At 34.4% G+C, this 25,417-nt stretch overlaps 1 protein-coding gene across 5 annotated transcripts; it reads left to right on the top strand.

The window, feature by feature from the left end:
* Positions 1–2,808, top strand: LOC122579287 (protein DETOXIFICATION 27-like). Of its 5 annotated transcripts, XM_043751426.1 has the most exons (9): positions 1–284; positions 545–1,086; positions 1,304–1,390; positions 1,601–1,657; positions 1,830–1,870; positions 2,030–2,068; positions 2,162–2,280; positions 2,402–2,488; positions 2,585–2,808. In XM_043751426.1, exons 1-9 carry the CDS (start codon positions 6–8, stop codon positions 2,648–2,650), a joined length of 1,317 nt encoding a protein of 438 aa, XP_043607361.1. In that variant the 5' UTR covers positions 1–5; the 3' UTR covers positions 2,651–2,808. The 5 variants fall into 5 exon arrangements, with proteins under 5 accessions (XP_043607361.1, XP_043607364.1, XP_043607362.1 ...); XM_043751429.1 differs by having other exon boundaries at positions 815–1,086; positions 1,830–2,068; XM_043751427.1 differs by having other exon boundaries at positions 716–1,086; positions 1,830–2,068.
* Positions 2,809–25,417: the final 22,609 nt, after the last annotated feature.

The following is a 25,417-nucleotide window of genomic DNA, read 5'->3' as shown; positions in this document are numbered from 1 at the left end:
AAGAAATGGAAGAACACAGCAACAAACGTCCCCTCTTGTTATCAACCTCAGAAGACCACCAACAAGTGTCTGTATCGGAACACGAATTAGTTTCGTTAGTCCAACGAACATGGACGGAAGTAAAGAAGATTTGGAAGGTTGCTGGTCCATCCATCTTCTCCCGGCTTTCTTTGTACTCCCTTGCTGTCATAACACAATCTTTCGCTGGCCACCTTAACGACACTGACCTTGCTGCCATCTCCATTGCCACCACAGTGATCACTTCCATCACTTTCGGCTTCTTGGTAATTCAAAGGGGCGTATGCCCAAGTGAAATTACATTTATAATTTGGATAATGATAAAGCAACCTAATTGGTGTGCCTAAAGATATGCCTAATAGTAAGATAATGACATGTAGAAAAATCAAGGGGCAAGATTGGGAAAGAGAATTAGTGAAATATCCACATGTGAAATTCTTAAGGTTTTAGGTTGATTTTTAGGCATATGAGTTAGGTTGATTACTATTATTATATGCATGACAATCTAATTAGTATGTATTTGTAGCTAGGAATGGCAAGTGCACTTGAAACTCTTTGTGGTCAAGCTTATGGGGCAAAACAATATCATATGTTAGGAATTTACTTGCAAAGATCATGGGTTGTTTTGCTTATAGGCTCAATTTTATTGTTACCCCTTTTTATATTCGCCACTCCAATACTTAAACTAACCGGACAGCCAGAGGTGGTGGCAGAGTTGGCAGGGACAGTAGCGGTATGGCTGATTCCGATGCACATGAGCTTTGTTTTTCAGTTTTCGTTGGTGAGATTCTTGCAGGGTCAGCTGAAGACGTCCGTGATTGGTTGGGTGTCTGGTTTGGCTCTTGTAATCCATCTGCTACTTAATTGGTTTTTTGCTAAATATTATACGATTGGTGTTGTTGGGGCTGCGATTATGCTTGATTTCTCGTGGTGGGTGTCTGTTTTGGGCCTTTTCTTATATGCTGTATGTGGAGGGTGTCGTGAATCTTGGTATGGATTTTCAATGGAAGCATTTTCGGGGTTATGGGACTTCTTTAAGCTCTCTGCTGCTTCAAGTGTTATGCTCGCGTAAGTTTTGATTTTGTTTCTTCTTTTGCTAGTTATATATGCTTGCTTGCCGCTTTCGTGATAACAATTTTTTTACATCCATGTTTCATCACTACTAATAGTCTTTTTGAATGCATATTAAAATTATATGTTAATAAGGGGGTTTGTTTTTTTTCAAATGTCACCTGTCAAAAAAAAAAAAAAAGGCTGTCTTAAGTGAATAGTGTATGTTTTTTAGGTTGGAGAGCTTTTACTATCGAGTATTAGTGATAGTAGCAGGCAGCTTGGGGAACACAGCGGTCGATATTGATGCACTTTCGATATGGTTTGTTTCTGTATCCATTTGCATCTGCATTTTCTGTTCCAACATCTTCTCTCAATTCCAAACTCACACACTTACACCTTTTACACACTTAGCTAAACCCAAGTCTAATCACTAAATAACTTAACCTTTAACAAAAATTATCACCCTTGAATTGTTGTAATATCAACAGCCGGTATATATCTAAATAGCCTTCCGTTCTCACGTTTTCAGCATAACTTCTTACGGTTGGGAGATCATGATTCCATACGGATTCTTGGCTGCAACAGGGTATGTTCATAGTCCCCAGCCAACAGCTATTTCTTACAACTGTTTTATCGATTGGTTATGATAACCAGAAATACTGTTGCTACAAATGTAAAACGATTAATATTAATTTACATTTTAGACCATATGAAAATTGGGTTAACTTTTGATATATACTTTTTCTTGTATGAGGCAGTGTTCGTGTAGCAAATGAGCTAGGAGCAGGAAATGCAAAAGGTGCAATATTTGCTACCAAGATATCATTGCTAATATCAATCCTTATTGGCACCATGTTTGCTATAGTCATACTCGCATTTCCTGATAAATTGGCTATGATCTTTACATCAAACAACACGGTCATTAACATGGTTAATGAACTTTCCGTGTTGTTAGCAGTTACTGTTCTTCTTAGTTGCATTCAACCCGTGTTTACAGGTAAGGATCGAATTAACTGCTGATTTGGTGTTTAGTATTTAAGTTTCCCAAAGTTACATCAACTTCATTTTTATTTTTGAGTTCTATATATAGGAGTTGCGCTGGGTTGTGGGTGGCAATCCCAGGTCGCAATTGTTAATCTTGGAAGCTACTACGTTGTTGGAGTCCCGCTTGGCGTCATATTGGAACAATTTTTTGGATTAGGGATTAAGGTTGGAGATATATAGACCTTTTGTTACATGATGAATTGAAATTGGTTTTCATTGAAAGACTACTGTCGTCGCAGGGTAATTAATTTGGCTTAGTCGTTGACCATCTTGTGTGTGTAAACAGGGTCTTTGGACCGGAATGCTGAGTGGGACAGTCGTACAAACGTTAACACTAGCCATCATAACTATTCGATGCCAATGGGATAAGCAGGTACTCATAACTCACAACCATTTTGGTACCCTATACCATTTTGATGCAGTGTATATATATAGTATGAAGTCACTATATTTTGGTACTTGTTCTCAGGCAAAAGAAGCGTATTCCCGCGTTGTAAAGCAAGCCATTTCAGATCAAAGTTCGTGTGATACCTAGCCATGGGGCTACAAATTCATCTCAAAGGAAGCAATATATCATACTCGATTTATTGTTTGTAATTCTATTTATCACTTTTGTTGTGTGATAGAAGCTAGTAATCGACTTTGTCATTATTATTTACTATAAGTAATTGACTGTTTATTAATTCAATAAAAGATATATAAAATACTTTATAAAAAAATATATACTCATAAAAGAAATTGACCTGATATAATTTACTCTTCATTTTAATACATATTTATTTCTATTATATAAACGGTAAATACAATATTCTTACAAAAGTTTTAGACTTTATTAAAATTTTCTTTGTTCGTCAAATATTTTTTTTTGGTTAACTATCATACAAATAAAAGTCTCGATTAAATATTTGATTTGAAATTAACATTGTCACAACACCTCGAAAGTTGTATATTTTTGTTTCTGCAACGCGCGGACACCCATCTAGTGTATATATATGTGTATATATATATACTATATATATAGGGTAGGGTTAATGTGAGAACCACAAATATGGAGAGAACCGTGAGAACCACTAGTTTCCCTCCCTCTTTTTTTTGTGTGGTTTCTTATTTTTTTTAATTTTAATTTTCCATTTTTTGAAATTTTTTTTGTTTTTTATTTTCTTTTAACAAAAGCCCATTCCAAAAAAAAAATTTAAAAAATAAAATTTTTTTTGCAAAAAATCATATGGGTTACACACTTACGTGTTAAGAAAAAGAATGGATACGGTACAGGCGTTGCCCTACATCCGTTCTAAAAGGGTTGTCACCGGACGCATATGGGAATGGTATGGATTTGATGGGCGGCGATCTAAGAGATGGTAACGGTTGTACGATACGGGTGTAGTTCTTAATTCTAAGGGCAAAACCCTTAGAGATGATTTTTTAATGGTTCTCACAGTTCTCACCATATATGTTGGTTCTCACTTGATCCCTTATATATATAGTGAAAAGTAAGAGTATATATGATATTTATTTATTAATTATGATTATAATAATATTATTATTATATATTATATATAATATTAAGGCAAAATGACATGATGAATAGTAACTCGCCTACATGGCGATTTACTGTTCGTCCACCGCACAATCCTGACCTACTATTCAGATTTTGCCAAATTGTATCCCATTCGGGTTTTCAAACACATGTTACTTATTGATTTTTTTACACATTTTTACCCTTTTAGGTTTTCAACCAATATATTGTAACTTTTTCGTTGTCATATCACCTATAATTATGTACTGCATACCATTATGTACCACTATTTTGTTTTTAATTCCACTTTTAACCTTTGTGGTTTTAACTATTATTGTAAATTGTAGCCGATTGCAGTGATTTTACACTTTATTTATATTAATGACTCAACAACATTGGATACATAATGAAACAATAAATTTGTCAAAGTTGATGACATTTGATGTTGATGTTATTAGGTCCAAGCATCAAAACTAAGTTGGTCCATACTAAAATGTACTTGGGCCTAGTCGGTCATGAACTGATGTTACAAATAAATCCTTTGGCCGCTCACTTAAAGCATCTAGGATGAGTTAACTAATGTATTCGTAATTCAGCAACGATCCGGGGTTGTAGCATAGTTGACGTTGAATCTAAGACTATCCGGAGCAAGACTTCTCCATAAAGCCTCTTATAGGGGAATCTCATACCATGTGGCATTTTAGTAATCATGGAGCTTTTCCCCTTATATACTTGGAGCAAGGCTTTAAACATAGAAGCCATCATATATTAAAGAATGGAACAAAATGGGCCCCGACTTGACTCTACCATCCCTACAACCAATCAAGCTCCTATCTCTTTTTTCAAATCAAAAATCTACAAACCCAAATAAAAGTACAACTTGTAATGAAGAGTGTACATTGAGAATTGTCTTTTTTATAACAACAAAAGCTTTTTGATATGTGGATCCCACCTGTGGGAAAGGCACACCACTTTTACTCTGTCCCAAATTTCACGCCTGAAGCCTCTTCTTGACCAATAGCGCCCCTTGGGCCAATATTCATGGCTTCTTTGGGCTTTGCATGGCGTCCAGTAAGAGAAAAAGGGAAAAGTGGCGCTCTGCTCCGTATGGCCTAAAGGATCTATTCCTGGATAAATATCTTTGGCGGCTAACCCTTTTGATAGTACGGTAGTAGCATCTAACTGTGCAAATGTCGTACCAGGAGCAGGGTCATTCAAATCATCTGCAGGTACATAAATAACTTGAATAGAAGTTATGGACCCTTCTTTGGTAGATATAATTCTTTCTTGTAAAGAACCCATTCCGGTACTAAGGGTAGGTTGATAACCCACAACGGAAGGCTAACTACCCAACAAGGCGGATACTTCAAATCATGCTTGGACAAAACGGAAGATATTGTCAATAAATAAAATTACCTCTTGTTCATGAGCAATATTTAACTTTAATGGTACATAACCATAATAGTGCAACATTATTACCGGTTATGTAGCATGCTAGTTACGCAATTTTTGACGCCCACAAAAGTACTAAAAAGTAAACAACTAACTCACACTTATTCAAATACTTCTATGGTTTAAGTCTAGGTATCCTATCTATTAAGATTGAATACCTAAATCTCTTAAATCATGGCTCTGATACCAATTTGTAACGCCTCAAAAAATATGACTTTTTTTTTTACTCTAATATCTTCCATATAACAAAACACAAGTATCAATTATAAAATAACAACCCAAGTATCATTTATATACTCTTTTAAGGATATTAAAAACAGTTTAAACATATATAAAGGACACACAATAAGACCCGAACCCAAAACGAAGAACACATGAAAATTATAACTGGCCATAAAGTTTAAGCTAGATGACCGTAAATTTATGGCTATTATCCGTAAAATTACGGCTTAAATTATAGCTGACCGTAAAAAGGTAGGGTAAAATTATGGCTTAATTTATAACTAGCCGTAAAACCCACCGTAATTCTCTCCTAGATTATTTTTGCAGGAGTGTGTGAGTTCCAACTTCTAGCATGCTGTCCAGCTCGGATATTACTGTTGGGATTCGAATTATTAACATTTAATACTTGCAGTTTTTTATATAAAAAAATCCCTTTTACAATACAAACACAAATGTATCGAGGTGCACAAAATAACTGGTTAACCTAACCGACTCGATAAGTAACTGGTTAACCTAACCAGTTAGTAACTGGTACCGTACAAACCGATTATAAGTTACCATTAACCGTTAGTTAGGAACCGATCCTTAGTTTCAAAACAAAAATCGATTAGTAACCGATTAACCTATAACCGGTTTTTAAAAAAAGATATTAACCTATAACCGACTAACCTATATATTTATTAGGGATCTACCTATATATTATTTTATTTATTATATGTCCTAATTACACCCAACCAAACCCGTCGCTCCCTTCAGCTTTTTCCTTTTTTATTTTTCTTCCCCAACTAAATCCCAAATCGATGAACAAAAAAACCTTTAGTTCAACCTTTTCTTACGGCTTATGTTCTTGTTCTATTGTTTGTTCTGTTCTGTTTTTATTCCAGTTAAAAGCTACAAGCTCATCGAGACTATTATGACATTCAGTTTATGCTTCTGTTTTTGTGTTGACCTTCTTTGTTTTAACTCTCTTGACCACTTTCTGTAATGTTTATGTTGCTGCAATTGTTCCCTTTTCTGTTCAGCTCTTCAAAATTTGTATGTATTTTTCTGCTTCAGTTAATAAAAACCAAAAATAGGTTAATCTATATCGGTTAACCGGTTATTATTAACCTAAACCCGTTACATCGGTTAAGGTTATTATTAATCTATATCGGTTACATCGGTTATTAACCGGTACCGGTTAACCTATATTTGCATCATATATGACCATCTTTGAGGCTTTTAAAGTGTCATCTTCGCTCATCAAAGCATAGCCATCCATTACAGCCCGTTAATCTTGGAAGTGAATTATCTAGTAACAAAAGGGAGTTCTTTTGGTCTTAGCTAATGGTCCTAAAATTGGGCTCAAGTCATGTGGACCAGAGACATTTTTTGTTGACATACTCACAATTTCACATAAATTATAAGTTATAAATGTTCAACGGTAGTGGCTCAAGGGTAAATCAAGTGAAGCAAGGGCTTTAGACCCCGAAATTTTAAAGGCCTCATATTTTTATAATTATACACAGAATATTATACAAAATGAGAATTACAAAAAGGTTTAGAAAATAAGAAACATAAACATATAAAATTATGTGTTATGTGATTTGTGAACATGCTCACTCACATAGTTACATGTATGTATATGTGAATAAACAACAATACTATGTTGAAAATATGTTAACGCAATCGTATCAATTACATAAAGTATGAACAATTTGATTAATCCGAAAGACCTCGTAATAAAAATTCGATTTAGGCCTCCTAATATGTTGAGCCGCCTTTGCTGTTCAATAGGCAGGATTCCATCTATTCAAATTAAACAGAAGTCCATATTAAATAATTAAGCATCTTATTCGTGTAAAAGGAAAAGGAAGTTTGATCATTCCTGATTGCTAAATATCACTAATCGAGCAAGTATTTTGGATCAATAACAATCTAGTGTGGTCATTTCATAAATTTATGGCCCATTGTATACTCGTGCAATTTCAAACAGTAGCAAAAATTTCCCAGGAGCGAACTATGGGCACCACCGTAAATTTACAGTGAGTAACAATAAATTTACGGCCTGAAGTTAAAATTTTGATACTTTTTGTTTACTTTAAAGTCTTGTGACACTTTAGTAATACATGTTTAAATGTTTAATATATGGTCTAATTATGTGAAGGAGTATAAGTATATGTGTACGAAAGTGTTAAAAATAACATGGCCGAAAATTTTAGGGGTTTTACGGTAACAATGAATGATGTATTGATTCAATATGTCTTCTTTCAATTGATTAACTCCATGTGGCTTATATCATTGTAATTGAGTTCTAGAAGGAAATTAAAATTAAGTTAGGATGTTGCAGTTGTTCTCATCACCATTTAACAAAAATTATAATGCTAGTTTTCCAATTTGCTCTAACTCTTATGATTAAACAAACTTGAAATTAACGCGTATTAAAATTTGCTAAAGAGCAAGATAGAAAATGTAAAGAGATCAGAAATAGAGAGATACATAGGAAAATGTTAAGTATCCTTCTTATATTGAAACTAGTACATAATGTTCATTCAATATGCATCAACCATACATGTTAACCAGGATAACGAAATATAACTACTAACTTAAGGGTTGATTAGTGTGTTTTGAATACACGTGTATTCTCAAAGGATCAAGACTACAAACTATGCTGACCAAGACCAGTCTTCATAAACTAGCATAGTAGCATGCATTAAATGGTGGTGTCATACTCTGGGCTTTGAGAAACCTGGGCCTCAAGAGTTGGGTGGTTGCATATTGCAGACTGCAGAGGTTACAAATTTTTTTGTTGACGACATCAAATATTCACATGTGCTACAAATAAGTTTGCAAAAGGCCAACGCCCTATTTATCCAAAAAGTTTTTTTGGTATAAAACTATAGGGTTGTATTCATATGGATCCTTAAAAAATGGTGGAAACCAAGGGACTAATCTAAGCCCTTGGATCAACCATCATCAAAATCCAATCAAACATGATTGGTTACTCCGGTGAATTACTCCAACGACTGTGCAATCATATTTGATTGGTCAAGCCAATCAAGCTTGATTGGTTACTCCGGCAGATTACTCCGATAACGTTGTCCAATCATATTTGATTGGTCAAACCAATCAAGCTTGAATGGTTACTCCGGCGGATTACTCCGGTGAATTACTCCGGCGACATTGTCCAATCATGTTTGATTGGTCAAGCCAAATCAAGCTTGATTGGTAATCACTAAGACATTAAGCCAAAGTCAACAATTTGTGTCTACTTGTTCTGCTACAGTGTTTTCATGTGATCGATCAGAGTCTGTTATAGTGGTTATCAATTTTATTTTCATTTATTTTTATTGAAAAAAGAAGGAGAAAAAGGAAAAATATCAAAATTTTTGTTCATCTTCTCTTTTCAAATTCATCTTCGTTTTTCATCAAATCAAGCTGAAAATCATGAGGTTTTGTTCGCGGACAAATTCTGAACATAATCATCTTTTCAATTTTTCGATTCGTCGAGTTTTGTTGACGGTTACAAATTCCGGCGACACTGTGATTTTTCCGGCAAGCTCGAAAACAGTGTTTATTGGCTAGGGTTTGTGCGGAATGTGTTTCTGAGTGATTTGGTACAAGTTTCATGCATTAATTCAAAGAAACAACAAGGCTATAGAGTTTTCAATTTTTCCGGTGAGTTTTTCAAGTTTTCCGGCGAGTATAGATCGGATTAATTTCTGGTCAGGGTTTGTTCGCGGTGTGATTATGAGTGTTTTGGTGTAAGTGTGATGTTCTAACTCGAAGGAACGAAGGTTTTATCGGCATTTGAAGTTTTCCGGCGAAGTTGTATCGCCGGAGAAGAAGGAGGTAGAGGTGGTGGTTGTATCGTCGGTTAGAGATAAAGGTGGAGATGGTGGTGGTTCAAGATCCCGTCACCGGAGATGAGATCGTCACCGGAAAAGCAGGGGAGCGAGAGAGAGAGTCAGATTGTGTTTAGTGTGTGTGTGTGTGTGTGGTGGGGGGAAGGAGACGAGGGGAGGGGGAGGGCAGATAAAGGTTGGGGATTTATTTTTGAGGGGATAATCCAATGACGAAGATTTGTCCTACTGATTTTCAAAGAAAATTCAAGACTCAAATGAACAAAACTCTAAAACTATAAATCATAAATAAAACATTACAATGCAAATAGTGATTAAATTACAAAGTTAAACATCAACTAATCGCAATATACAATCCTAATTACACTATAATATCCTAGTGAACCACTTCAACTACATAAGGAGTAAGTCAATATCCATGTATTCAAGTATAGATTCAATCCCTAGTCATATGGTTTCCATGGGGCGGTGAGCTTTTTGAGCATCCTAAAGTAATTCTTGCTTTAGAAACCACAACCTTTTAAATCAAAATACACCAAACTTTTTTCGGTACAAGAGTCGAGAGGTAATTCTTGCTTCTTATCATCTTATGATCCAAGAGGACAAGAGGTAATATCTATAATACATAATAGGATATTTGTAACTTTTTTGATACATTGGACCAAAAAATTCTAACTTATTTATCCTTTTCTAAATTTATAACTACTCAATTAAATTACTTAAATTTCCAATTTGTGATATTATCAATGTACTCTTATCACATAAATATAAATCTTTACATTTTTATTATTAAACGTTTAATCAAACTTTATCATTTACATCATAACCTCAGTAAAATGCCAACATAATTTTAATTAAAATTTTAAAAAAAAAAACTCATCTATAAAATTAAATGAATGTTTTTTCAATATAATTATAAAGAGAAAAGTGAGTATGCAGCTGTTATGCATCCAACTTGAGTGAAAAACTCATCACTTACCAATATTTTAATATTTTGAATAAATGTTTGGTCCCTATGATTTTTATGTTTTAAAAAAAGGCATGTGAGAGGTTTTCACCCAACTTAACTAACTAACAGCCTCATATTCTCTTCCCCCAATTATAAATACGTAAAATCAATATAAGTTACTTATAATGTACATTTGTCTTTGTCTTAACAAATTCCTTTATTAGTACAACTTATAATTTCAAACGTTTTTTTAATTTTTAAAATTAAATTCCTTTATCACGTAATCTTCTATATTATTGAACCCAACTACGAGGTTGCGATAATTATTATTAAAGTTATTGAAAATCGCCAACAAAAATTATTTAATCACGTTGCATCGTAAGGTGTTCTCTTCTTTTGGTGGTGGTCACTATGGAAAAATCACAACAATATTTATTTCAAACATAACAATGTAACAAGCGATGACTTATTTCATCAGATTTTATTGTTTCGTTTATTTGGATTAGCATATGTTGGTAACTACTTTTCTTGAACTTTGTTGCAAATTAGCCCTTGTTATTCGTAGTAGTTTTTTATTACTCTGGTGCATTGTCAAAGAATATATTAATAATGATAGAAAATAACACAAATACCCAATTTTTTTGAAAAATATATCAAATTACTCAACTTTTTATTAATTTTTACAAAATAACCAACAAAATTGTAATAACATACAAAATTTGCATAGAGATTCTCTAAATAATGTAAAATCACAATGAGATTCTTAAGTTCTTTATGATACTTATAAGTTCGTTATGAGATTTATAAGTTCTTTATGTGATTATAAGTTCTTAATGAGATTTATAATTTCTTTATGCGATTATAAGTTCGTTATGCGATTTATAGGTTATTTACGCGATTTATATTTTCTATATGCGATTTATAGGTTCTTTATGGTCATCACAATGTACAACAATATATAAATCGCATAAAGAACATATAAATCGCCTAATGAACCTATAAATCGTATAAAGAACTTATAAATCTTATAAAGAACTTATAATCTCATAAAGAAATCGCATAAGGAACTTATAAATCTCATAAAGAACTTAAGAATCTCATTGCGATTTTACACAATCTCATTGCGATTTTACATTAGCTCATTGCAATTTTAATAATCTTTATGCGATTTAGAGAATCTCTATGCGATTTTTGTATTTTATTGCGATTTTGTTGGATATATTGTGAAAATTCAAAAAAGTTAGGTAAATTGATATATTATTTAAACACATTAGATATTGATGTTATTTTCTCTAATAATAAATACGTTGCAATTTAAAAAAATGTAAAAGTCTACTTTTATCTTCTTTAATTAACATCTCTTATTTATATTTGTCAAAATATTATAGCATCACACATTAACATGTTAATAGATTTATATGTTTTTCTTTTTGAGTTATTAGCCAAAATGGTGTTTATATAAAAAATATTTACTAAATGACGGAGTATCAAGGCTATAGCAAAAAAATAGATATTAGATTAAAACACCATTTTAATAAATAATATTTTTTAACAAAGCACCACTTTAGTAAATAATTATTAAAACATAGCATTTTAGTAATTATTTTTTCAAAAAACACTATTTTGGCCAATAACTCTGTTTTTCCCACATATTACACAGACAAATAATCTAGCTTATATTATAACGATTTTTCTTCTTAGAATTATTTTGACATCAAATCTTTCTTGATAATTTATGAACTACGAGTAAAAGTAATTTTATATGCCTACCGTTCTCATTCAAATATAGTTTCCAACTTTTCAACTTAAAATTGAGACTTCTATAAATATTGTTCAACTGGAATTTGAGCTTTTGTAGAACTATCAAACCGAATTGGAGCCTAACTAAAACTCTTCTAGTCGAGTTCAAGTTTGATCTGATTAATTAGTCGAGCACACTGCCCTAGATATAGGGTAATTTATTGACTAAGTTGGTTAAAAGTTATGAAACACCATCCAAAAATGTTAAGAAGACTGTTCAATATTCTTTTTGATTATAACCAATAGTTACTCCCGAAAAACCCAACGTAGGACGATACTAGGATATGAACATTAGTATCGTCAAGAACTTAATTATGCCAGGAGATAGACATTTACTAAAAAATTGCATTTTGTCAATATACATAATCATTGAAAATAAGATTTTTCCAATTATTTTGTTGATATGTATAATTGGCAAACAAATATGATATATGCTATTATGGCAGGCAAAAGTAATAAGTTAATAACATGTCATAGGGGCCAAGTTAAGGATTGTCAAAAATAACATAGGAATTTTAGTTTTCTCTAATAACTTTTAACGATGAGTAATTTCTAAACAAGTTTTTGAGGTTTTAAAAACCAATTCTGACCATATATTTTTGAAAAAATGTGAAAAATATATAGCTGTTTTTAACAGCCAATTATAATGTCGTGTACTCAATCCGCTTCGATGTTTCAATAGTCAAAGATACACATCAACCGGCTAAACCAAAACAAACTGAGCCCATATTTATGACACTTGACTCCATGTTTCGATGATGTTTTAACCACCCTATTGGCTTCTAGGAGTACTCACAATGGGTTAGATCTCCCTTGTTCTCTCGCTCGTTTCTTATTGGAGGACTAATGCACACCACCAGGTGTGACTAATCTTTGATTAGTTCTTGGCTCACTCATCCCTCAAGGACTAACGAAATAAAGGGTGTAAAGTGAAATAAATGGTTAGATAAAAGTGTAAAGTGAAATAAATTGTGGGTCTTACATTAGTTCTGACATTGTGGGTGTTTTGAAGAATGAGTACTTAGACTGATGTGGAGCTGATGTAATGCTGACAAAAAATAGTCCTTGTAGGATGAGTGTCTGGCATTGTGAGTACTCTAATAGTAAAGCCAGTCTCTGTTGTGTTTGAATTTAACAACGGACAACAATGTTTGTATTTATGCATTTTAGCAAGAAAAGTTTTCCCCCTTTTTTTTTTCCTTTCTAAACGGCAAATTTTATAAGAATAGTTCATATATATATATTTTTCTCTAAGCTAGTGAGATCAATAATTGGAAAATGTAATAATAATTAGGAAGAAAAAGAGAGGTTTTTAAGTAGAAAGGCTGCAAAAAGAAAACAAAAGAACCAAGAGCACAGATTTGCAAATATCCAAAAGGGCCCCTCTAACTTTTCTCGTCTTGTCACCATCTCTGTCTCTAATCCTTTATCTTCTCTCTCACACACATAGGTTAGCTAGTACATGGACTGATGGACACACACTATTCAACTGTGTGTGTGTGTTTTTCTCCAGCAACATTCAAAAACGGCCTCTTCACAAAAATGTATGGCACCTATTTGATGTAACCTTTTCTTCACAATAATCCAAATAAATTTACATTTTCTTTTACATTTGCGATTTTTACTTATTTTTATTTCAACAATTCTATTTCAATGCCTCAAATTAATTAAGGCAATTAACCAAAAAGTTCAAAGGCAAGTATGAAGTATTAAAAGACCAAGAAACACAACCAAATTAACCAATGTGATACCATTAAACACCGAAAAATGTTAGTATAGGATATCCTCATACGTCGTAGAAAATCGAGTTATTTATATCTCATCTCCCCATAGATGGGTATGGTTATTACTTTAGATATTAGCCTAACCCGGATCATGTATCCGGCTATTCGAAGCAAGTGCCCTCTATTTTAAGCAAACCTTGTTTAGCCAGTTCCATATATACAATTAATAAAAAGATACAACAAACCCCATTCAAACTTTTGATAGAGTTTTTATTGCGAAAGGATATATATTAGCCTGTCCATATATCAAGATATATTGACCAGTTGACCTTTGCCATCTTTGGACTTAATTCCCGAGAAAGAGGCACCTGAAAATTTCTAAAGGGTTGACCAAGTTGAAGGAGATTGGTGCACGTCTTGGTTACCAAACACAAAAATTGACTATTGTTCAGTTATTCCAAATAATACTCTCTTCCCTTTCACAGTTTTACTACAAAACAAGCTCAAAGTAAACTTCTAGCATCAAAGAGGGAGGGAGTAGTCAGTACTTCCTCAAACGTTACCAAATTTTAACTTTATCACTATCTAATATAAATCTTTTGGTTTTTTTTTTTAATTATGTTTTTCTTTGAGATAAAAAATATGGGTTAATATTTTAAAAATGACTTGTATGTTTAGTTATATACCCCCTCCATCTCATATTAAATGTCCATTTTTGACTTATCAAATATATTATTTTTCGACTTTCACCAAAAATATTTTTGTTTATATTATATAGTAGTCGATAAAAAAGTTATATCAATGAAAAGTATATTTACAATTTAATTCGCCTATATGCTATATAATAAAAATAAAAAAATTTTTACAGTCAAATTTAAAAGCCAAAAATTTGACAAGTCAAGTTTCAAACGGGATGGGGGTGGGGGAGTATATGGGACCCGAAAGAGTGTTTGATGATGTTAGCTTATAAACTTGCAGTATTAAAGCACAATAAGAAGCCGGCCTTATTGTGGTTGAAGTACTAACAAATTATAAACTAACGGCATCAAACCTTGGGGCGGTTTTGTATAAAGTTATAGGCTTGGCTTTAGTTTGAGTGTGTGAAAGATAGATTATGAATTAAATCAGTTTATCTAAATCTTATTATAGTATGGCCGATCAACATAACAACGAAGATGAACACCATCAACAAAACGAAGAAGAGCCTATATTTAATGAAGATAGCATGGATATCTCAGACCAAATTGGGAGAGCGCTTGAAAAGTATACTCCGGTTTGCTCAAAAGGCTAAATCAAACATTGGAAGGGGCGGTAAATGATCATATTGCCCAAATGATCAAGGAAGAAGTTGCTATTAATGTGCAACGGGAGTTCGAGAAGCGTGATGCCAAAGATAAAGGCAAGAAAACTGAAGATGAAAAGGAAGTAGAAGTGACCGGGGAAAGAACTTACAAGAAGAGATTCACCTTCCAAGACTTTGAAGTGTGCCACCCACCGGAGTATCACGGTGACCGTGATCCCATCGTGTGTACCCGGTGGATATCCGAGATCGAGGGGGCATTCCGTACTAGTCAATGTCCCTCTCATTTGAAAGTAGTATTCGCGGTTGGGATGTTAAGAAATAGTGGAAAGAGGTGGTGGGATGGCTCGTTGACAATCAAGAAGGGGGCCTTGGATAACGTAGAGTGGCCCGAGTTTAAAGAAATGTTCTTCAAGGAGTTTCGGTCGGAAGCCGAAGTAAAAAAGTTGAGAAACGAATTTCTCAACGATTGTCAAGGTACCATGAGCTTGAACGAATTTCGAGCCCAATTCTTGGACAAAGCTCAATTTTGTCCGGAATTTCTAGAGAATGATCAATTGCTCAAAGAGCAATTTTACTTGAAGTTGAAAAAGAGCCTACGAGAGAAGATCAGCCTACGCCAAATGGAGTCTTTCTCCATGTTGGCGGATGTGGCTAGGGACCACGAGATTGAGATGGCTAGGGTGGATGAAGGCGAGTTAAAAAAGAAGCACGAAGATGTGAATTCTCCCAACAAACGGTTCAAACAAGAGGGTAGTTCCGGTAACAACTCTCATAGAAGAAACATTCCCTTTTGCCGTCAATGCAAAAGGAATCACTCAGGGGCATGTAAGGCGACAGATAGAGGTTGTTATACTTGTGGGAAGCCGGGGCACACTAGTCGGGAGTGCCGGTCAAAGCCCCAAAAGCCCGTTTATTGTTTCAAGTGTTTTGAAGAGGGCCACATGAGAAACTTGTGTCCTAAATTGACCGAGGAGGAAAGACTTGAGGAAAGGAGGAAAGAAGCGGAAAGGAAGAATGCTCAAGCTCACGGAAATCCACGTGGAAGATCTTTTCAACTCACGGTGGAACAAGCAAGAAATACAGATGACGTTGTCACAGGTACATTTCTTGTATATAATGTACCTATGCGTATTCTCTTTGATTCGGGGGCAAATAGATCATTTGTTGCCACTAGGGTAATTCATGTTATTCCCGTGCCTAAGTCGTGTCTAGAAAATACCTTGCAAGTTGAGGTTGGAAATGGTAGGATGGAATTAGTGAAGGATGTTTATAAAGGGTGTGAGATCAAGATTTCTTCGGAGCTCTTTCAAGCCAATTTAATTCCTTTTCCGATGGGAGAATTTGACGTAATTTTGGGCATGGATTGGTTGAGCTCTTGTAACGCCAAAATTGCGTGTGATGAAAAGGCGATATATTTGAAGAATTCTAAAGGTGAAGACTTGGTAGTTTTTGGTGATAGAAAGGAACGTTCCATTGCCATATGCACTTTTGCTTGTGCCAAACGCTATATGTCTCATGGATGTCATGCCTATCTTGCTCACATCGTCGATGTTGAGAAAGAACCTCTATCCATTGAAGACATTCCTATTGTAAATGAATATGCCGACGTTTTTCCCGAAGGCATTCCTCCCGAACGGCAAGTTGAATTCTCCATTGATCTCATTCTGGGGGCTAACCCCATTGCTAAAGCTCCTTACCGTTTGGCTCCAACGGAAATGCAAGAATTGATGAAGCAACTCCAAGAGTTACTTGATAAGGGTTTCATTCGACCTAGTAACTCTCCTTGGGGTGCACCGGTACTTTTTGTCAAAAAGAAGGATGGTAGCATGCGGATGTGTATCGATTATCATGAACTCAACAAAGTCACCGTAAAGAACAAGTATCCTTTGCCTAGAATCGACGATTTATTCGATCAACTTCAAGGAGCTTCGTATTTTTCTAAATATAATCTTCGTTCGGGTCATTTTGAGCTTCGACCAACTCAAAGTACGTGAAGAAGACATTCCTAAGACCGCCTTTCGGACTCGTTATGGTCATTTTGAGTTTGTTGTCATGCCTTTTGGACTCACAAATGCTCCCACGGCTTTCATGGACCTCATGAACCGTGTTTGTCGTCCTATGCTCGATAAGTCCGTGATCGTTTTCATTGATTATATTCTCATTTATTCCAAAAATTCGTCCGAGCATGAAGTTCATTTGCGGGAGGTGTTGGAAACATTACGCAAAGTAAAACTCTATGCCAAATTCTCCAAATGTGAATTTTGGCTAAGAGAAGTACAATTTCTTGGCCATGTTGTTAATAGTGAAGGAATTATGGTAGACTCGGCCAAGATTAGTGCGGTGAGGAAGTGGGAGCAACCTAAGAATCCATTGGAGATTAGAAGTTTTCTTGGTCTAGCGGGCTATTACCGTCGTTTTATTCAAGATTTCTCTAAAATAGCTTCTCCTTTGACCAAGTTGACTCGAAAGAATATTAAGTTTGAATGGAAAAGTGAGCAAGAATTGGCCTTTCAACAACTTCGAGAGAAACTAAGTCAAGCACCGGTTCTTGTTTTGCTCGACGGCTTAGAAGACATGGTGGTGTATTGTGATGCATCATCTAATGGTCTTGGTTGTGTTCTTATGCAACGAGGTAAAGTAATCGCCTATGCTTCAAGACAATTGAAAGAACATGAAAAACGATATCCTACTCATGATTTGGAGTTAGCGGCGGTTGTCTTTGCTTTAAAAATTCGGCGTCATTACCTTTATGGAGTCAAATTTACCATATATTCCGATCATAAAAGTCTCAAGTACTTCTTTGAACAAAGAGATCTTAACAATCGCCAACGAAGATGGCTAGATCTTTTGAAAGATTACGATTGTGAAATCTTGTATCATCCCGGGAAGGCTAATGTCGTAGCGGATGCCTTGAGCCGAAAGAGTTCCCATCATTCTTTAATTGTTTCTCCCTTGTGGGTCTTGATCACTAATGATTTCTTTGATCAAATTAAGGAAGCTCAAGAAAAGGCTTTGCTGCGAGATCCTAAGAAAGAAAGAATTCAAGGTCAAATCCAATATTTTACCAAGGATTCTCGTGGCCTTACCTTACGTTTTGGGAGGATTTGGATTCCATTTACTTGTGAGTTGAAACAAGTTTTACTTGATGAGGCTCACAAATCCAAGTACTCTATTCACCCCGGTGCTACCAAAATGTATCATGATTTGAAGGTGGAATATTGGTGGCCCGGTATGAAGCGATATGTGGTGAAGTATGTTGAAAAATGCTTGACTTGTGCACAAGTGAAAGCGGAGCATCAAAAGCCTTACGGTATGTTGCAACCATTGGAAATCCCCAAATGGAAGTGGGAGGAGATCACCATGGATTTCATCACTAAATTGCCCAAGACGCCTAGAAATCAATTCGATACGATCTGGGTAATGGTAGATAGATTGACCAAGAGTGCCTTGTTCCTTCCCATTCGTAAGGCATCATCATCCGAGGTGTTGGCGAAGATCTACGTAAAAGAAGTTGTAGCAAGACATGGAGTTCCCGTCTCCATTGTTTCGGATAGAGACATTCGTTTCACTTCTCACTTTTGGCGAAAACTTCATGAAGATATGGGTACCAAGCTCAAGCTTAGCACCGCCTATCACCCACAAACGGATGGTCAAAGTGAGAGAACCATCCAAACACTTGAAGACATGCTTCGGGCATGTATAATCGATTTTGGAGGCACTTGGGATCTTCACTTGCCTTTGGTAGAATTCTCATACAACAATAGCTACCATTCTAGTATTCAAATGCCACCATATGAAATGTTGTATGGAAGGAAGTGTCGATCTCCGATTTGTTGGGGAGAGGTAGGTCAAAGAGAAATAGGTGGCACGGAAGTGGTGCTGAAAACCATTGAGAAGATAGATGTGATCAAGGAAAGATTGAAAGCGGCTCAAGACCGACAAAAGTCGTATGCAAATAAACGAAGAAGGCCAATTGAATTCAATGTTGGTGATCGTGACTTGTTGAAAGTCTCCCCATGGAAAGGTGTTCTACGGTTTCGAAAGCGTGGAAAGTTAAGTCCTCGTTTTATTGGCCCGTTCAAAATTTTGGCTAAGGTTGGCAAGGTTGCATACCGTTTGGAGTTACCGGATGAGCTTTCAAGAATACACCCTACGTTTCATGTGTCTCATCTTAGAAAGTGTCTCGCCGACGAATCTACTTATGTGCCCTTGAATGAAATCGAGGTTGATAACAAGTTGAACTACATTGAGGAGCCTATTGCCATTATAGAAGAAGAGCTTAGAAGAGTACAAAATAAGACGGTAAGAACTTATAAGATTTTGTGGAAGCACGGTAAGATGTCCGATTGCACATGGGAGTCCGAGCATGATGTTCTTGTTTACTATCCGTCTTTGCATATGGCTTGGATCACGAGGCCGTGATCCGTTCCAAGTGGGGGAGAGTTGTAACACCCCAAGATTTTAAGGTAAAAGAAATTAACCCCTTTTCATAGTTTTGACATTAAATTAATTTCCTAGTATTTTATTTTTAGATATGGGGTTAATTTAGTTGGAACTTTAACGGATAGCGGGTAAAATACCCACAAAATAATGGGGTGGGTAGTGGCAGCTCCAAAGAGTGTCAGCCCTCTACCTTGTTGATGAATCACTTTTCCATTACTAATTTTCTTTCTTCTTCACCTTTCTTCCATGCATTCCATCTCATTCTTTCAAAATCAAAGATAAATCCTCTCAAGTTCAAGGAAGAAATTATAGTATTAATCATCACCAACATATAATCTTCATTCAAGAATTCAAAAGTTAGGATTTGTGGGTCTTGGTGGTGGTGGCCGAATTTGAGAGGAAAAAGGGGGAAGAAATTGTGAATTGAAAACCCTAATCTATTGTCTTCCATTGTTGAGGTATTGATTTCCCCTACTTTAGTTCTATCCTTCTTGGGAAAATTAGGGTTCATAGAGTGGACCAATTTGGGGGTTTTTACTAGGAAATGAATTATGGTTAATTTTCTCCAATTCCTTAGTTAACCTAGTTGTCATTGAGTTATATGATGTGTTTGATTATGAAATTGAAAAGTTCATGTGATAAATTGAGTTTGTAAGAAAAGATGAATATTACTACTTATTGTTATGTGAATGAAAATGGTAGGTTGAACTACCTAATGTTATAGTTAAGATGAAAGTAACTCAATGACAAATGGGTTGGGTTTTGGGTTTAGAAAGGGCTAATGATTGAGTATGACTAGGTTGAGCTAGTCAAGTGTGAATGTAAGCTTATGCATTTTTATGATATGATTATAGGTTGAAGCTTGCTAGTGCTTATTCGTTTTTAGCTTTATTGTCCTTTTTGCGGAGGAGGTGAGTATATTTGCATACCTTTATGTTTATGTTGGGTCAATTGACCACCATGTTGAAGTTATTTGTCCATGTGTGGAAAGACCACCATGTTGAAGTTGTTAGTCCATGTGTGGTAATTGATTGGCTTATATGGATCCATATATGTGTTGTTAGTGTGCAAGGTGAATATGTAAATGTGACATGACGATGCCATAGGTTACATGTGAAAGTCCTTGTACTTTGCCCTCCTTCGTATCCATAGATGTATGCAAGTATATTCACTAAGCATTCGCTTACGTTTTAGTTGTTTCTTTTTTATAGGCGGTTCCGGAAGAAGGAACTAAGAACTTGTTGATTTGAAGTTGAAGTTGCTTTTGGAAGACTTGGAGGTTTTGCCATTCATGGAAGAATGGTATTTTGTGTAGACACTTAGATATCCCACCTCATTATGGCTCTTGACACTCTTGAATGTTTTGCTAATCTTGTTTTTGGTAAATTTTTGGAATTATGGTCATGTTGGGTCTTATGGTTTCAAGAGTAAGTATGGTCGTTTTGTTTAAATTGTCAACTTGGGTAAATGACCCAGTTGGTTGTGTTTATGGATGTTGTTTCAAATAAATATCATAACTATGCTTGTAAATGGGTCAACTCCTTGTTTGAACTCAAAAATGTTGTAATATGAGGTTTGGTTTTGAGTTGGAAAAGGTTGCAAATTGAGTTAATAGTCAAATTTGATGTTTGGTGTGTGCAGTAAGAGTACAGACGCAGACACGGCTGACCGTGCTCAGCGTCTGCAGTATTTCCTTTTGGTGTTCAGTTTCTAAGAGCAAAGCACGGACGCAAAGCACGGTCGACCATGCTTGCGGCCGCAGTTTCTCTGTCTAAAATTAACGTGCACATGTTAGGGTGGATGTGCTTTATTACCATCACAACGATCATCAGGCTTTTTTATCGAATCGACGATACCTAGCCACATCCGCAAACAAGTGGAAATTACCCATCCATGTCGCTCTTAAATTCTCAACCAACTGATCTACGTCTTTAATGTTTTTGAAACGAACAAATCCAAACCGATGACCCGACTTGGATTTTTTATTAGCAACATAGACATCAACTACAAATCCCATTGAAGACAAGTATCCCACACTTCCTGGACGGAATCTTTCAATGGAATATTTGAAATAAAGATAGAAGACAACATTATTTCAATTATTTCGAGGAATACCTCGATTACGTAAATTGTCAAGACGATTATTCCCATGCCACACATTCCGATTGATTGAGATAGGTTTCTTATTCACGATCCTCTGCCATTTACCATCTTTGTTGTCCAATCGATTACTTTCTTGCTCTAGCCGTCACCCATTTTATTTGATTCCGCCATAGTCGATACCCATTAAAAAGAAAGAGCGTTCATAATGAATTAGAAAAAGGAAGGAATTTGAATATCTATATACTTTGCAAGTGAAACGATCAGATGAATTTGGTGAATTTTAAGAGGTAGGGTTTACATAAAGATAGAAGACGACATTAGCAACATAGACATCAACTACAAATCCCATTGAAGACCACATTATTTCGAGGAATACCTTGATTACGTGAATCGTCAAGACGATTATTGTTCCCGTGCCACACATTCCGATTGATTGAGATATGTTTCTTATTCACGATCCTCTGCCATTTACCATCTTTGTTGTCCAATCGATTACTTTCTTGCTCTAGCCGCCACCCATTTTATTTGATTCCGCCACAGTCGATTCCCATTAAGAAGAAAGAGTGTTCATATTGAATTAGAAAAAGGAAGGAATTTGAAGATCTATATACTTTGCAGGTGAAACGATCAGATGAATTTAGTGAATTTTAAGGGGTAGGGTTTACATAATTTTTATAATTTATTGATGTATGGTTTTTGAGATTTAAGATTTTGAATGAATTGGAGGAATAAATGATTTATATAGGAGAGAAAAAAAATGATTGGTTGAGATTTAAAAAGAGAGAAAGAGTATTATAGTTATTTTAGATAAATATATAATAGATATGAAACATTTTAGGAAAGTAAATGTTAAAATTTAAAATTTAAATATGAGTTTTTTCCTTTATAACATAATATACGTGTATGGTACTGATATAATAGATGTCCATATCATAGGTATTGCTTCTTTCATCTTGAAATAAATAAATATCTTGTTAGGTATTAATTATATTTAAAAGTGAATATTTATTTTGATACGAATCGTATGTTGAAAGATCGATAAGTAATATTTGGGCCTGAAACAAAAGGCTAGAGAATTAACCGGCCAGTATATCAAATGGCACGTTGCCCAGCATGAACATTTTTTTTTATTAATGTTCATTTGTTAATAGCAAAAAAGATGATGACGTACATGACTCCACATTTTGTTAAGTTATTAGTTTTACATGATTTGATAATTTATCAAGAAAAAATTTCATATAAGTTAGTCCGTGGAATTTATATGGACCAATAAGTAAACGGGATGTGTAACCCACCACAAAGGTATTAGCAGCGACATCGCTACATACCTTAGTCGGATTGACTTTTGTTTGGTGGTGTTACCCTCTGCCTAAGTAAATTTGACTTTAAAATAGAACAAAAAAAGCCCCGCTGTCATGTATGATTGAGTATATGTATAATGTATTTCCTATTCTATATATGTAAATGTAAAGGAAAATAATATATCCTCTTAAATATTAGCTTAAAAATCCTCATAAAACTTATAAAAAAGTGACATTTTATATCCACTAATTTTCTTTTTAAATCTTGTTATCTGGTTTTTTCACATTTCATCATTTAATAGTTAGAAGGATTTTTAGGCTATCAATTTAGAAGAATTAATCATTTTCTAAATGCAAATTAATCGCTAATTCTTGATTCATTTTATCTGCCCCCAAAATAGTGCCCTATACTTGTTAAATGTGGTTTTCCTTTTCCAAGAGGAATTTTTAACAATACCAGCCCTAAATATGTTAAAAAGAAAAAAAAACATTAATACCTTCAATATAACACACAATAACTCCATATCGTTATATTTAAAGATAAAATAGTCACCACATGGCTACTAAAAAAAGCAGTTATCGTGACTTCTGAAAACTATGTAAAAATTAAATATGGATAGTTTAAATAAGCTAAAAATAACACTAATAATCTTAAACAACACCTAATCAGTTAATTTAAGTGTAACGAATGACTCATTGATCTAAGACAGTAGTAATTACACCTCTGTGTTTTTCCTATGTGATAGGAATTCGAGTCTTGCAAGTGAAAGTTTTATTCCTATTAATCCTGGGGCCGTGAGGTTTTTCTTTTGGTATTATTACTTGACATAAGATAGCGGGATCTGGTATGTACAACTGACTATTCATATTGGGTTAGAACCTCACTATTTAACGGTGAGGGGATATGTTTTTATTCGAAAGTCACATGTCAAAAAAATAATAATCGAGGTATGTAATCTTTAGCTTATAAGCTTATGAGTTCAAATCCTTGAAGTGACACACATATTATGTTTTTTTCACGAGGATATGACTTTATGATAGTCGCGACATGATTAATACATTCAAGTCTACCTTGTAATATGATTAATGCATTCACATTTATTCCGCAATTTTTATTACACTTTGAAATTTAGGGAAAAAAAAATTCTTCAATTATCATGATGAGTATGATAATTGGGAAGTGATATACATTAGTATCCCATAAGGGGCAAGAGTGTAGTATCATTTTAAGATTTCCTAACACGTTTTAACACATTTTGAAGCCAATAACATGATGACATGTAGTACTATAATCCCCTTACCAAAACAAGCTAAAAAGTGTCAATTTGTGAGGAGCATGGAACTAAAGTGCTAATACTTACTAAAAGTTGCAATGCACACAAACATAAAAATAAAAATAGGGTTACGTACTTTTACTCATAGTTATTAAACTCTTACGAATCGAGTCGTTTTACAGCCAAAATGAGACGACTCGCAGGGTTATTTTTTTTTCTCCTGACTCTTACGAGTCGCGGTGTGAATTTGAAACGAGTCAATACGAGTCGCAAACTTATTATTGTTATAACTTGATAATATGTTTATATATTATATATCATATTTATGGTTATACTATACTATATGTTATATATGTATTTTTGATTCATTTAGTACGAATTTAAAGAGAAAGTATAAATTTATGACTCAAAAGTATCAAATATGTAATATTTTGGTAATGTATTATGATAATCGATTTATATTTTGTTTATAAATACATCACGTATATATAATTTTACAATATTATGTAGTATATGAAAATGACTCGATTGAGTCGAGTCATGTTTCGAGTCATGAGTCAAAAATTATCTTTTCGAGTCGAATTAAAAATTATGAGTCGACAACTATGCTTTTACTTGTGTTTTCAATGCTATCCAACGTTCACTCGGTCAAAGGAAGTCAATGTCCGGCAAAACTATGTAACAATGCCGAAAAAATAATAATAGATAAGGTGTAATTGGCACAATAAGCCAAAAAATGCCAATTATTTACCAATTGACTTTATTAACTACACCTTTGCTTTTAACATTTTTAACATTTTTAATTAAAATAAGGATAATCTAAAGTTATATCAATTTTATAAGTAAAGTTTGACGACTCTTAATCCTTGGATTAAAGTTAAAAATTAAAACTCAAATTTAAATCTTGACCTTTAATTTAATACAAAGACTGATGTACCTTAAATTTCATTTATAAAACTGATACAATTTTACATGATCTTTATCCGTTTATTTACCTCGATTGTGCGTTAACTATTTGCAGTATATTATAATTTATATTGTAATGTAATGCAAGTTATCAAAGTTGTGTGATATAATTATTACGGAATAGTAGTAAAAGGACGTCAAATCCCTAATGCTATGCTTTTTTGCTTTGAACGGCTAAACATTGCTGTTAACAGTTTCATAGAAGAAGTAAAAATTTAATAACACCTTGTCCTTTTGTGATTAATAACTTTTAAGATCCACAGTAGTGATGCCCTAGTGATGGGGAGCAGATTATTACCGGCAATAACCGGTAACCATATTCCTCCATTAACCGGAACACACCTGAAATATTTTTGCTCATAACAAGACAATTCTATCTTTCTTTCCATATTCATTTCTCTCACACA

This window comes from Erigeron canadensis, chromosome 8, assembly GCF_010389155.1.
Source record: "Erigeron canadensis isolate Cc75 chromosome 8, C_canadensis_v1, whole genome shotgun sequence".
Classification (NCBI taxonomy): Eukaryota; Viridiplantae; Streptophyta; class Magnoliopsida; order Asterales; family Asteraceae; genus Erigeron; species Erigeron canadensis.
Note: the sequence above shows the minus strand (reverse complement) of the source record. Positions and strands in the feature narration are given on the sequence as shown.